Below are 14,549 nucleotides of genomic sequence, written 5' to 3' on the forward strand. Positions count from 1 at the left end.
TTTTCCACTGACAAATTGAATGTGCATTCTTTCATATCTTCCCTGCAGACTTTGTCTCACAGTTTGCATTATGAGCTAAAGCTGATGCATGCAACATTGACAACTTGTGTTTTAATGCGGAATGAAATTCGCCAATCCATTCTTAACCTAAATTACAGCAGGTATAAGGACACCTTTGCAAAACTAGACTAATTACTGATGGCCAAGGAGTTGTCATAGCTTGACTCTCAAGTTCAGAAAAACGTGCACCCCAACAAAAGAAAATCCACGTGTTTCTGATCTTTGTGTGTTTATGCTGAGAGAACTGAAACATAGTTTTTTAATTTTTTGCAAATGGTTCTTTGCACTCAGTGTTTTCAATGTGTGAAATATTATTTGATTTTAGCAAACCTATACAGACATTTCATTTAGAATTATTAGCTGTGTTTTGGATTTTTTTTTCTTAATTATGTTTTTCCTATAGAAATTTCAAAACTGCTAGCCTTGTAATTTCTAGGTGTTACCGGAGGTCCCTTTCTGTGCTGATCATTCCTAGCTTTTAAGTGTAAAGGAATATGTTCTCTTCTCTGAAGGGCAAAACAATTTTAAAATTGAGTCAGTAAAAATTATTCTGTTTTTTGCTTATACAAACCTACTTGCTTATTTGTCCACTCAGACAAACAAGGTAGCCAAAACAAAAATCTGTAACATCAGAAGCAGCTACAAGAATGTGTTTTGGGAAAATGAGCCTTGCTTTAGGCAACCATCGTGCAGTACCATAAACTGGGAGGCACGCCCAATCTTTTACCATAGTTCACCATTTACCCTAATTCACAAGAGGAAAGGGTTCCTCACAGTTAACAGATGATCTGCAGCCAATTTAGCCTCATCAGAGATATAGAATCACGACTGAGCTTGATCCATCGCAGGTCCATGTGGGTATTACATGCCTCTGTGTGTATTGCTAGGATTTCTGCTCTTTATCTCATGATTCTGTGGGGTTATGGACTGTTCTCTAAGCCTTCCTAGTGGGTACTGAGGTAGCTGTACGACTTCAAGAAAAGAACTACAGGAAAGTATCAGAAGGCCAACAGCTCTTTATCTGTCCTCATCACACAACACACTGTTTACCAACTTGAATGGAAGCTTTCCTTTTGCTTTAGCCTTCAGTCCCACCCTAGCTAGTTAGCTCAGAGAGAAGGTAATACTGAATTCAAGTCTGAGGATTTTGTGTTTCATGTGAATGGAGCAAGATCCACCTTCTGAGCAATAACCCAGTTTTACCTGCAACAAAAACAACTGAGTAATCTTCTCCAGTTCTTATCTCTCTTGAGTTGATTTGCACAGTGCTTGTCCCAAATGTCATGTTTACTGGTTATGTTGGTGCTAATCAGACCCTGTGGACACACTTGGTATCGAGAACGGCTTATAATACTGTACAGCTGTGCAGTGGCAGACTTCCTAGGCTAATAATTTGGTCATCTGCCCTTTACTGCTACCAAGATTTTGTCTGACTTTAAAAATATGAGGCATCGTAACTTCTTACGTGATGGGATTTTCTGTGTTTCTTTTCTGTTTGTTTAAAACAAGCAAACAAAAAACAACCTTGAGACAAAGTGTGAAGTAGGAAACAGTTGCCTGGTGTAAATCTTTCTACTTTTTTTTTTGCTAAAATCATAGCTGGTCTTAATTGAAGCTATTAGAGTTACAGTGGAAAAAGTAGGACAGCTTCAAAATCCTGTTCTTAGTTGTTCTGTGGAGTACCTTTTGCCCTGCGTGCCTCAGTCTGAAAAAGGGAGAAAAACAAGCAACAAAACCCACGTTCGTGTGTGACCCATTTTTTATCCTGCTGCTGTATGCATTACTGTTGCATATTGTGTATCTGATGGTGGAAGAGAGAGTAAAGGAAAGGAAGCAGTGAGGGTCTTCCTGCCGCCTGTACTACAACCCAGCTTTGGAAAGAGTTTGTCTTGTAGGGTGAGGAAAAAAGTGCCATGTAAATGCACACAAGAAGCCCATAGCTGATTCCGAGAGCCCAAAGCCTGTGTCACAAGATCAAAGGATTGCAGTTTCAAACCCCTGCCAAAACACAGAGACAACAGAACTGAAAAACAGGAGTGGAGGAAACAGCCTGAAAATCCAGGCAGGATGTTGCTCTGTAGTGAAGTAGTGCTGTTGGCTTTTTCATCATGGCTATCAAGTGACATCTACATGTATTCAGAGACCTGGTCAATAAAGTGGCCTTGGATGGGCAATTACACATTGTTGAATAAGACACTTGATTTCAATATATACATTTCCACCAGTATTGGAAAATAAATATAATGTTGGAGTGGTGTTGAAAAGAGGCAAAAGTAACGATTAAGAAATGTAGCCTTCTGCAAAAGTCTCTACACTGTGCCAGAAGCCTACTACTGAGGACAACAGTGCAAAAAGCATGGATAAAATCCCTATTTACCTACTGCATCACAGCTTGTTTTACTGTATTTTTAGAGTCGTCCATGTTGTGAAAGAACTATTTAGATCTACATCTAGTCTGCCTGGCAGCTTATTACTGTCTATGTCTTTTTATCACAGTCAGTATCCTTAAACACTTTTTTAGTAGATGTGAGAAAGCCACTGAGTTGATGCTGATGCTTCACAGGGTTCTGATGAAATCCTAGCCTTTTCTGAGTGTCCTTTCAAAGTGGTGGAATAGGAAAGGATAACCATGGGCACATGCTGCACTGGGTATTGCCACTATGGTAAAAGGCCTCAGCTCTCTAATCTGTAGTGACTGTCTGCAGGATTTATCTGTAAAATTTGTTTTGAATAGATTTTTTTTTTTTTTCCAGCTTCGTATTCTGGTGGAGCTTATATGGCCTCTGTCATTATTTCTTGCCCTGGTCTGGCTGAGGAAAGCTAATCCACTGTATCGCCAACATGAATGTAAGACATTTTAATACTCTGTCTTGTGCTAGATAATGCCTAGGACATCTCGGACAGGTGCACTGGGCCTGTTTGCTGAGTGTTATTCTCTAATGGCAAAAAGACAAGCTCTGCTGCAAGCATTTTAGTTATTTATAGCCACGTATCGGGAGAATTAATTATGAGTGAAATAAAAGCTTGAGTTCTCCTGAGATACTTTATGATTGGATTTAACATAAGGTCTCAAGATTCTTTCAAGTTGTAGGTAGCTATAATTTTGTTGTTGACAAATACGTTGAGCCCATAATAGTATTAAGATTCACACAGACTGCATCAGAAAAGACACTTTTTTTTTTTTTCCATATTCCAGGTCACTTCCCAAACAAGGCGATGCCATCCGCAGGAACGCTGCCATGGTTACAGGGCATCTTCTGTAACATGAACAATCCTTGTTTCCGCAGCCCAACCCGTGGAGAGAGTCCAGGTGTTGTGTCCAACTACAACAATTCCATGTAAGCAGAGCTCTGTGTCTAAAATGGGGGTTGCCATAATGCAGGCCTGCTAAGCAATTGCTGATAGCTTGCCCTTGACACCTATTGAACCTGTTGGCACTTAGTGGGTGATATGAGGAGAAAGGATGAAGTATCTTCATCCTGCCTAGATTGATCCTTCAGTGTACTGAGGATAGTTTATAGAATTGTTCTGTGTTGCAAGCAAAAGAGGAAAGGGGAGCACTTAGGACAACAGGATGCAACTACTAAAAGACAAAAAAAAACAAAAAAAAAATCTGTTCTAGCAAGTCAGTTTCATTCCAACAGTGATCAACAATGTCAGAATGGAGCTCATGGTGGTTGGTTGATGCCTTTTTCAAAGGAATTTAGTTTCACTAGTCTCTGCAGAACGTGTATTCATATGATAAAATCATCTTTTTTATTGCCTGCTGTTCATTGACTGTTTCAAGATAAATATTTCTGAGTACGAAGCTTCTAAGCTTTCTTTTCTCGTGAGTTAAGCTGTTACCCCTGAATGAGGGCTTTCATGAAGTAGCAGCAAGAGATAGTCTGCTCTACCACTTCTCATATAGCACTTGTTCTGGCTAAACGTTTGAGAGATTTTAACCAGCACAGTACCTTTCAGATACTAAGGTAAGTAATAAGACAGGAGAATGGGAGATTTCTGGACTGTTGATGAAAAAGGGCTGTGGGAATGCTTTGTTGCCTTGTTGGTTGTAGCTGAGTTGTGAGAGGCAGCATACAGTGGACAAAGACTCTTAGAGTGAAAACTCGTTAGGAAAAAAATAATTCCAAATCTCCCTTTTGAGCATCCAGTGAGTTAGCAATGCTGTGCTATCGAAGCTCCGCTAGCATTTAATTCCGTGGCTTGATGTTAAATTAGATTTTTGTGTTTTGTTCCTAGTGAACAGGATTTAAAATAATCAACTGAGCTTTTCGAGGGTACAGCCAGTCACACAGTGAAGATAAAATTTGTTTTATGTATATATTCTGGCTTTTTTCAGTTGCTTATTGCAGAGTGAACTGTCCCTTTGTGAGTCAGAATAAATTCAGCGCATTACAAAGGAAGCAAATACATTGTGTTTTCTGAAAGAATTTTGTCCTTCCTGTTTGCTGTTTCCTGTAAGCTAAAAAAGTCTTGAGGACTGGGACTTACCATTCCATATATGGAAAGCATAACTGTTAAAGAAATGCAGTGCTTCTTAACAGGTATTAGTTCAAATTCTGTCTCTGTTTTACAGCAGAAGGAAAAGAAGCCTGTGACATTTAGTTCCTAGATGTGCTTAACCACCTCTGCTCCTAATAAGATTTTTTTCATACTTGTTTATGAACACGGGACCTGACTGCATCTTTGCTTGAAATGTATGTCTTAACCCAGAACAGCTGCCTTTGGTAAAACTGGGCACTGCTGTTCTCCCACTTCTAGAAGAAATGTACTTCATTGTACTTAAAGAAAGGACTTAAAAAGCTACTACCACATTAGAAGGGTCTGAACTGAGAGAGGGAGGAGGATTCTTTATCTGGTGATTTTATGTCACTTATCCAGCTGAGCAGGGCTGTGTGGACCATTTAACTGCCAAAGCTGATCTTTAGTCATAACTGGAGCATATTTGCACGACAAATATGGAGTGCTGTATGGGAAGGTCCGGTCTCCCCAAAAGTGTGTGGTAATGTAAGCGTAGGAGAGGCCAGCCTTGTGCCACACAAGTAGCCTTCTGAACCATGTGGATTCCCATATCTAACTGAATTCACTGAAAGTACTTTCTTGTAACCAGAAAATTGAGCTTTGAGTTTCAAGGATGAAGATAAATTAACTTTTTCTCCTCATCCCTACCACAGAAAAAGTAAAATTTGAAAGTATATATATGAAGTGTTCATAATAGTCATCAGTCTTAAATTATCACTGGTTGCTTATTTCTTCTTTCAGTCTTGCAAGAGTATATAAAGATGCTCAGGAGCTCTTACTGGAAGCCCCTGAAATCCATGACCTTGGCAGAGTCTGGGAAGAACTGATCATTATGACTCAGTTTATGGAAACAATGAGAACAAATCCTGAAAGAATTGCAGGTAATTGTTTTCTATGTGTCCTTTAGACCACTGAATTTTGCCTTACGAAATCCATCTAGTAATTACTATGCAGGGACTAACAATAACTTAATGTGTTTCACATTTGACTGTGACTATTCTTACTGTTTGAGAAGGTAACCAAAAATTCATTAACTAGTGGCTTTAAAAAAAAAAGAACAACAAAAAAAAAACATTTGAGAGAGAATCATCTGGCTTCATGTCAGAAAAGCATGAAGAGCGATGGGTTTGCTAAAAGATCAGACCCCGTAGTTTGAGGGGTTTGTCTTTGCATCCTGTATATACTTAGCAACCAGAAAATAGCACATTGCTCCCAATTCCTATGAAATACAAAGTTAATGTTGTTTTGGAAACTATTTTTAATGTGTGCAATTAAATTAAAAAAAAATTGGTTCCAGAGCAAAAGTAACAAACTGTGAATAGCCACTTGTATCTGTATAGGAAAATGTTCTGTGTAATTAACTATATGTGTTCTGTGTGTGTATGCATTGCTTTCTATCATTGCCTGTAAAAATCCTTAACAGAATATTACAGTTGCAGTGCTGAAAAATGAAAAATTACCAGATGCCAGAACGAAGACTGCTCCTTTTCTTGATTCCTTAAACCAGATTCACCTCTTGAATCCTCCTTTCTGGACCCACTCTCCCCCCTCTCCTTCCCCTGTGCCTAGGTACCAGGAAGGGCATCAGAGAAAACACAAGAGACAGGCACTTGATAATGTTTTCAGCGTTTACTGCTTGAATGGATACATGGAGCAGCAATTGCTTCTCAAAGGAAAATAAGAAGTTTTGCTTGTGAAAGGTTTTTAAGGGGCTGTTTTTGCAAAAACTGTAAAATCGGGTTAAATAGATAAAATTATCAACAGTAAATGATAAACTAATGTAAGTGTAAAGGGCTGATTGAAATTATTTACACAAGGCCCAGCAGAAGGGAGTGTAACACTAACAATAATAGCATGCTTCGATCTGAACATGTGAAATAAAGCAGAAAAAAGGCAGAGGCTTTCAAATGCCATTAGGGATGCTATCAGTACTTCTATTTCTGAAGTCCTACTCTGAAGCATCTTTGAGAAATCAGATGTAGAGAGTTCTAGCAGTGAGTATTTTCTTAATACTCGTTCTCCAGCATTCTCTAGCAAAATATTAAAATTATTTTGAATTTTAAAAGTAGTTTTGGACCCCATTAGTCACTGGTGAGCCAAAATACATAATATTTGCAGGTTTAAACTAGGATTTGAGATGCTCTTTAACATCCTTTATCTGGCATTTCACTTATCCCTGTACTCTTTTCTTCATCCAGGAAGAGGAATAAGAATTCTAGACATTTTGAAAGATGGGGAGACTCTCACTTCCTTCTTACTGGAAAACCTTGGCCTTCCTGATGCAGTTGTTTTCCAGCTTGTTAATGCTCAAGTGCGCCCTGAACAGGTGGGTGGAATACAAAAGCTACCAGTTACCTGCCTGAAATACAGCCTCTTGAGTTGTATATGCAAAGTAGCTTCAGTGGGGACTTCACACTATATACCTGCATTAGTGGCTGCATATTTTTTATGGACCTAGAAGAATGCTTTTTGTCTTGACAGTTTTAAACTGAAGGAGGGATGGTTTAGATTAGATATCAGGGAAAGTTTTTCACATAGGTAACCTTGCCTGTGGCAGGGAGGCTGGAGCTTGATGATGTTTGGGGTCCCTTCCAACCCAAATCATTCCGTGATTCTATGGGTATTTTGCATATGTATTAAATAGAGGTATTTTGGTTGATGCCATAATTGCTCCTGAACAGCAAGATATTAAGAAATGGTACTGACAAGTAATGTGTATGTCCTTGTGATCAAAGACTTCTCAAAAGCAGAAGGTAGTTGTTCAGGTTTTTTTGGGACAACTGCTCTGATGATTAACAGCAGAAAACAATTTTCAGGCTCCTAATTTTATGTTTAAATTTTCTGCCCCAATGCCAGCAAAGTAGTATGCTGACCTTAGTGGTGGAGTGTGAAAGCAGACCTAATTTTTTTGGATTCCAGCTGAATAACAAACCCACTCAGAAAATTCACAGTGAAAACTGCAGGTCAGATCACTTCTGTAGCAGCTAAACGGTGGATTGTGTTTGACCAAGTCCAGGCTGTCTCTGCAACTGTGTGTACTGGTATGTGGGAGTTGAGGGGAATGTTGTATTAATGAATGAATGTTGCTGAATCAGAACTCTGGAACTATTTCTACACTGTGTTAGTGTGTGGATTGAAACAAGTGAATAACTGAGGCTCAAAATTCAATTCTTTTTCACCATCACATAAAGCACAAATGCTAGAACTGTGTGCAGCCAAAAAGGGAGGAGATTAATGATCTTGCATTCAGTGTCTTTTTGTGCCCCACCGATTCCAGATAGTTTGACTGGCTGCAGATCTTATCTGCTGTGTTCTTGATTAGTATCAAGAGAAGATCTCCCCACTCCTCACTTGGTCATGAAGCAATACCACAAGACCATAGCATAGCCAGCAGTATCAGTTGATACATCCAACTTGCTTTTACGTCTCTGTATCTACAGAGACAGCAGAAAAATGTTTCCTTGCAGCTTCTGACAAGACAAATAAATATAGATACGCTGTTGGGCTTCTTTTTTCCTCCCTGCTGCCACTCCTCTTCTACATTAGAATTCTGCTGTCCCAGGAGAATTGTGTGCTGTTTTGTTAGACTATGTTAGCTGCCCAATGGCTTTCATTCATCTGCTGTTGAAAATCCTTCAGCTGTTAATGTATGCAGGACTGATGGCGCTTTCATCTCCAGAAGTATTCTCGAGGCCTGCTGGAACATATTGTCCTGCTGTATTCTCTGTGCTGCTGTAGAAAAAGATGCTGTTCTTTTTATACTAGGAATTTTTAGAAAATGAGCATCAGTTAAAGATGAAGCTGGCAGAAATCTGGTATTAAACACCACTTTCATTGTTCTGCATGATGTTTTCTTGTTAACGGCTATCACAGGTGTATAATGTCGTCTCACAGAAGCTGATTTACAGCTATGAGGAAAGAAAGTGCTATGAATACTTTCTCCAAGAGCAATGGAATGAGGAAAATCTGATCTCATGGTTCTCAAAAGAGACTCTATGAGAATTATTTTTAATGGCAATTGAATACTTACTCTGCTATGGGAAATAAATCACAATTAATAAAATCATAGAATGGCCTGGGTTGGAAGGCAATTCAAGGATCATCTAGTTCCAACTTCCCTGCCATGGGCAGGGTTTCCATCCACTAGATTGGCCTGCCCAGAAACCCATCAAGGCTGGCCTTGAACACTGGCAGGAAAGGGACACCCACAACCTCTCCGGGCAGCCTGTGCCACTGCCTCACCACCCTCTGAGTGATGTAGGTATTGGAAAATGGCAATAAGCTCTCCCCAGAGCCTTCTCTTCCCCAGGGTAAACAATTGCAACTCCCTCAACCTTCCATCATAGAAGAAAAGCTCTGGTCCTCTAATAGAATTTGTGACCCTCCCCTGGACTCACTCTGACAGCTTTGCATCCTTCTTGTGCTGATTCCTGGGCCTGGATACAGTATACTCCAGTATACACCTCCCTCTCCCTGCTAGCCACCCCTCTTTTGACACAGCCCAGAACACCACTGGCGTTCCAGGCTGCAAGAACACGCTGCTGGTTCATGTCCAGATTTTCTTCTAGATCTTATTGATAAGACCAGCCTGTTTAACTTGCTCATGGTTGGTTCTGGTCAAAGTCTCAGATCTTTGACTGGAATACAGATCTGTGGTTGGCTTTAGCCTTTACCATAATAGCTCATCTCCAGTTCTTCATGCCACTCCACTCTGCCTGCATATCGCTAGACGCCCTTTCTCCTTGGCTGAAATGGAATAGAGCTGACTGAGCTAAAAGTAAGCTGAGAGCTTGTTTACAAGAGCCTGATTGCTGCCAACAGCTGGCTGCAGATCTAGGTCCCAGCTGCCTGGGAATGCAGGAAATGACACACAGAGCTGAAAACTAAACCTGATCAAACAGGCAACTAGCTGAAATAATAATTTGGACTTCATTGCTTTAGACAAAGTGACACATTGATTAAAAAAAAAGTATTGAATTTTTCCTCTGAGGACCTGTTTTTTTGAGTCATTCTAAGATAAGGATAAGAGGCTGATGTTAAACACAATAAGTTCAGGAAAGATTGGCAACAACCCACCCTACCGGAAAAATTGGAAGGGCGGAGGTTTTATGTTTTTCTAAACCCATCTGTTTGTGAACATTCTTGAAATGCAGCTACTGTTTGTAAATAACCTTTCTTTTTTCTGTGTTTAATCTCCTTCAATTATGTTAACGTCACAGTTTCCTCATTTCACAAATCAAAGTAAGATTCCAGGTTGCCTCCCCGTGCAGCTCAGCTGTATTGCAGTTCATTGAATGGTAAGGACTATGCCAAGTCAGATGTGCACAGTTAAAAGAATGTTTTCTTTTCACATGCACCTTTCCAGAACTGTGATGTCAGTGAAAGACTTTATTTCTTCAGTCATTAGGTCAGTTAAATTCAAATGTTGAAGTTTGTGGCCAAATTAGATGTTTTGGAGGATCTTTATGGAAGCCAGACTCTACCTATCAGTTGCTTTTTTGCATTCTGCCTCTCTCTAACTTGTGTTAACAGTGCAGCATGAATGCCCTGTTTTGTCTCACAGGTCTTGGCTATGCTGTAAAGCGAGTCTCGCTTTCTTAGCAGTACTTGCACTTGCAGATTCTCCTGTAGATGAAATTGTGTGGTGAAAAGACACTATCTGAGGACACACATTTGTAATTTAATTTTTAAAAATTCATAATCTAGTATGTAGACTATTGCTTACTGAATAGCATAAAGTACTTGCCACGCCATGTCTACTTATGGAAGAACATTCACTTGCGAAGAGCCTGGGCTGAGTGGACTGATTATTTAGACTGTACATATTTGCAAAGACCAAGCAGTGGTGTAAAGGATGAGGAAATTGATGGAGGTTAATTTAATTACTGCTGTGCACTTGATTTCAGGTGTCCTGTTTTTTAAAATTGTATTATGTTAGAACTCTTCAAGGATTTGTTGCTGTACTTGTGCTCAGACTCCCTAGTGTAAGTAGAATAGATTATGTTAATATACATTTATGTGCAGGGATGATAGGGACAGTACCTGCCAGATTTCTAGAAAGATGCATCTCTTCTTTTGCACTGTCATTATACACAATCTGTATAATACAAGTATATATTTTTTGTAGTCTGAAAGTCATGTGTGTGTCTTCAAAATGGTAGGACTTAGAGCCATAATGTTGTGATGTTGTGAACTTCTTGTGAACTTTTTTCCTTACAATTTGTGCTATGGAAGAGATGGACAGAGGATGGGAACTTTAGTTTATGGGCAATTTCCAGTGCTATATTTCATTATATTACTATGTATTCTGTTCATTATAAAGCAAGCAGAGCTAAATTTCAGACTTCCAAGCGTATTCTGATACAACAATAAAAATTGCAGGTATACTGATTTCTGTGCAGTTACTCTTTATTTACATTGGTTTAACTACAAACTGCTCCCACTCATTAAACACTGGAGAAAATTTTTATTTTCTGTTCCATGTTTATATTAGTAGTTGAAATAAGTAGGTTGGGTGTAGTTTAATGTAAAATGACTTTGTAGAGTCTGGCTGTATGCCTGTGCACAGTGGTAATGAATAATGCTGTGTTGGAAGCATTAGGGAATAATCGTAACTAAAGTAAAAAAGACAAGGAAATCAAGCTTAGGAACTATTGGAATTACCTTTTTCTTTTAGGTCAGATGATGACAGAACCATAAGGCTAAACAAAAAGTAGGGTTGTGTGGCACATTTGGTTAGTCCTGGGGGAATACTTTCAAGCAAGCAAAAGCTTAACCATAAGAATAAGTAGCGTGGCATGGCCTCAGGCATGCTTGTATGCCAGAAAGTCAAGAAAACTCATTAGAAGGATGCAATGTAAGGAGGAATCTCTAGTGAGAAGAAAAGTTTGTCTGAAGGCGAGGTGATTTATCATACCACAGAATGAAGGTTGTTGAAGAATTAGTGTTTACGCTGACCTCATCTTCCCGCCATTCATGAAAATATTAGCAGGTGCTGATATCAAATGTCTATTTTTTATTAATCTCTAATTGTTCCTGCACAGGTCTGAAGATTCACAAAATGAAATAATAAATTGTTTTTGATTGCAGTTTGCGTATGGTGTACCGAACTTGACGCTAAAGGACATTGCTTGTAGTCAGATGCTCTTGAACCGCTTTATTATCTTCAGCAGCCGAAGGGGCCTCCCTTCTGTTCATAAGGCCATGTGTGCTCTCTCCCAGGAAAGCCTACAGAGAGTAGAGGATGCCTTGTATGCAAATGTTGATTTCTTTAAGCTATTTCAGCTGGTAAGTGCTAACACAACGGTCCTCACCTATATGATACTTCCTTGAACTTCAACAATTTTCTTCATAGTGCATCACCAGTGTTTAAGCAGTCTTTGTTCACTTGCTACTGCAAATGTGTGACTATTGATGTAGGATTATTAGCCTACCATCAGCAGGAGCTGTAGACAGTTTGGAACATACTTTAGGAGATAACAGCAATTCACCATACAACAGAACTAAAAGAATCAAAATTTAAAAATCAGTGTTTTCTTCTCAGATTGTGTAACAGGGCAGATGCAGCACAACCTAGTAGGGATCTGAAATAACCCCAGCTATTCCATCCTGTCTGCTTCATCCAGCATGGCAGAATTTTACTCTAAAGTCAAAGCCATGGTGCAACTTGAATTACAATTCCTATACAAATCATTTTTGTTTTGTTTTGTTTTTAAACAAGTTCTACTGGCTTTAATCACACTTTCTACAGAAGCTTTTCCTCCTATTGATTTTTGTTGCCCTTCTTTGTGTTCGTATTTCTGCCGTGTCCTTGCCATAAATAAACCACAGCTGCAGCCTCAGTTCAGTATCCATGTATCATGGAGATAAGTATATGATGTTATAATGATATATATTTGCAACTGCTCTCTGTTCTTTTCTTGTATTATCTAATGTTCCCTGGTGCTTTCAGAGAACTAATTGTGATGATTACAAGGTCTCTTTCCATGATAGTCCATCGCTGTGTATGTATTCAGTGTTGGTTTTCCCCAGGTTTATAACTTTGTATTTTGCAACACTGCATTTATCTTGCTGTTTTTTACTATGTAACTTATGATGAGATCTTCGCTTCGGCAGCTTGCTGTATACAGCAGGCAGCTTTGTACTATGCAGATCCTAAATCTAAAGAATTGATTCGACTTTGCTGTCCCGGCAGAGTAATATCATGGTTTCAAGTGCAAATTAAGATAAGGAAAGAATAAATTGACTACAAATGGTAAAAGAATGTAAGGTAATCCTAAGAGAGAGACGATTAATACCTCAGTATTAACACAATATGGGAGAAAGACTATGACTGTGCTGCTTGCTCTGCTGCCAAAACCCGGAAGTCTCTCATCCCCATCACCTGGAATTGGATGCAACAATGTAAGTGAAGTAGTATACGACAGCATGCCATGGTGTCACCTGTTTCTTGAAAATCAGGAGCTCTTGCAGTTGCTACCAGCTAATTCCCCTCAGTGGTAAGCAGTGGCCTCCTGAATGAATACTTGATAAATTAAAAGGCTAACAAGACTCTTTACATCACACTGAATGAATAGTGTCCGAGAAGAAGCTTCTCATAAATGGCTGTTGATTCATTCCCTATTTCTGCACCTCTTGGTGTGGTGAGATTAGAAAAGCAAAGCATACCAAGCTATACTTCCAATGGATTGTGGCTTTTTCAGCCTCATGACAGTAAGACCACTGAATCAACCTGGTATGTGAGTCTTTGTGCAGGTGATGGTTTTGTGGACCAACAAAACTGTCTAGACAGTGTTCCAAATAACTCACTGAACTAGAGATGCCATTTGGATTTTGTTCTCTTACCATATTAGCTGTTGTTATTTATAAGCTATTCAAAGCACATCTGTATTTCTCATGTATTTGCAGCTTCCCACTGTGTTGGACAGAAATTCGGCAGGTGCTGACCTCAGGTCCTGGGGGAGGGTGCTATCTAATGTTTCCCAAGCAGTACAAAAGGTAAGTGGTCTAATAACAGAAGGCATCACTTTTCTGAGTGATGTGTAGTCTTTTATCCTTTATTCTACTTATTCCCATTACCAGCTTTATCAGAAAGAAAACAGAATTATTTGGAAAGAAATGCTTTCTTAGAAATTCATTCTTCTCTCATCACAAAATAAATGTGGACATAAGCATTAGCAATTCTGAAGCTGATTTATTACTGATTTATTCAGAATAGACATGAAAGAACAAGAACTGAAAATGGTGCCTGTAACCAGCACAGAGATGAAATGGTCGGATTCTGACTGCTTCTGGACTTTGGAGATCTCTCCAATTACTTTCTTCCTTTGAGGGTTGCAATTAACAAAGAAATCTTTTTTTACTGCAGCTAGTCAGGAAGCAAAGTGTTCAGGACCTTTTAATGGTTTTGCAACCATTTGTACAAGATGGAATACCAGAATCCTTAGGCCACTTGGTGAGCTCCCTTTCTGATCTTTTCTGTGGCTACCCAGAAGGAGGTGGATCCAGAGTGCTTTCTTTCAACTGGTATGAAGATAACAACTACAAAGCTTTCCTGGGGATTGATTCCACAAAGAAATCCATTTATCTTTATGATAATACAACCAGTAAGTTTTTCCACCAAACCATGATAGATACTGTGGACATATGCAGTGTATGTTAGAATACCACTATGGCTTTTATAAAATAATGCTTTAAAGCAGTTGATTTGAGAAATTAGAGACAGATAAAATAATTTTACTTGCAATTGCAACAGGAAAGAAATCAAAGAGGAACCAACTTTATTTTTTCTGCTATTCATTATTTTGTCTCCTTATTGTCCTCTTTAATTTTCCATTCATCTTTTTTTTTATATTGAGATCGCTCACTATTTTTGTTATATATATAAGTTTTTGTTGTATTTGTCTGTTCCTTCTGGTATGATTGATATGTTTGTGTGGTTGCAAAGTAGAGGTGAGCGTTTTACC

General features: G+C 39.0%; 1 protein-coding gene across 4 annotated transcripts in view; it reads left to right on the top strand.

Annotated features, from left to right (window-relative positions):
- The window catches only part of ABCA4 (ATP binding cassette subfamily A member 4), a 72,230-nt gene that overhangs the window by 6,235 nt on the left and 51,446 nt on the right, over nt 1–14,549 (top strand). For 3 of the 4 annotated variants that reach the window (XM_042819927.1, XM_042819928.1, XM_042819929.1), the window contains exons 3-9: nt 2,814–2,907; nt 3,257–3,398; nt 5,326–5,465; nt 6,783–6,910; nt 11,674–11,871; nt 13,492–13,581; nt 13,952–14,189. In XM_042819927.1, the coding sequence (XP_042675861.1) occupies nt 2,814–2,907; nt 3,257–3,398; nt 5,326–5,465; nt 6,783–6,910; nt 11,674–11,871; nt 13,492–13,581; nt 13,952–14,189 (1,030 nt within the window). Of the gene's footprint in view, nt 1–2,813; nt 2,908–3,256; nt 3,399–5,325; nt 5,466–6,782; nt 6,911–11,673; nt 11,872–13,491; nt 13,582–13,951; nt 14,190–14,549 lie in introns of those variants that run through there. The other variant, XM_042819930.1, reaches the window with a different exon arrangement.

This window comes from Centrocercus urophasianus, unplaced genomic scaffold, assembly GCF_019232065.1.
Source record: "Centrocercus urophasianus isolate 14NV4802_14NV808 unplaced genomic scaffold, USGS_Curo_1.0 seq_18, whole genome shotgun sequence".
NCBI lineage: Eukaryota > Metazoa > Chordata > Aves > Galliformes > Phasianidae > Centrocercus > Centrocercus urophasianus.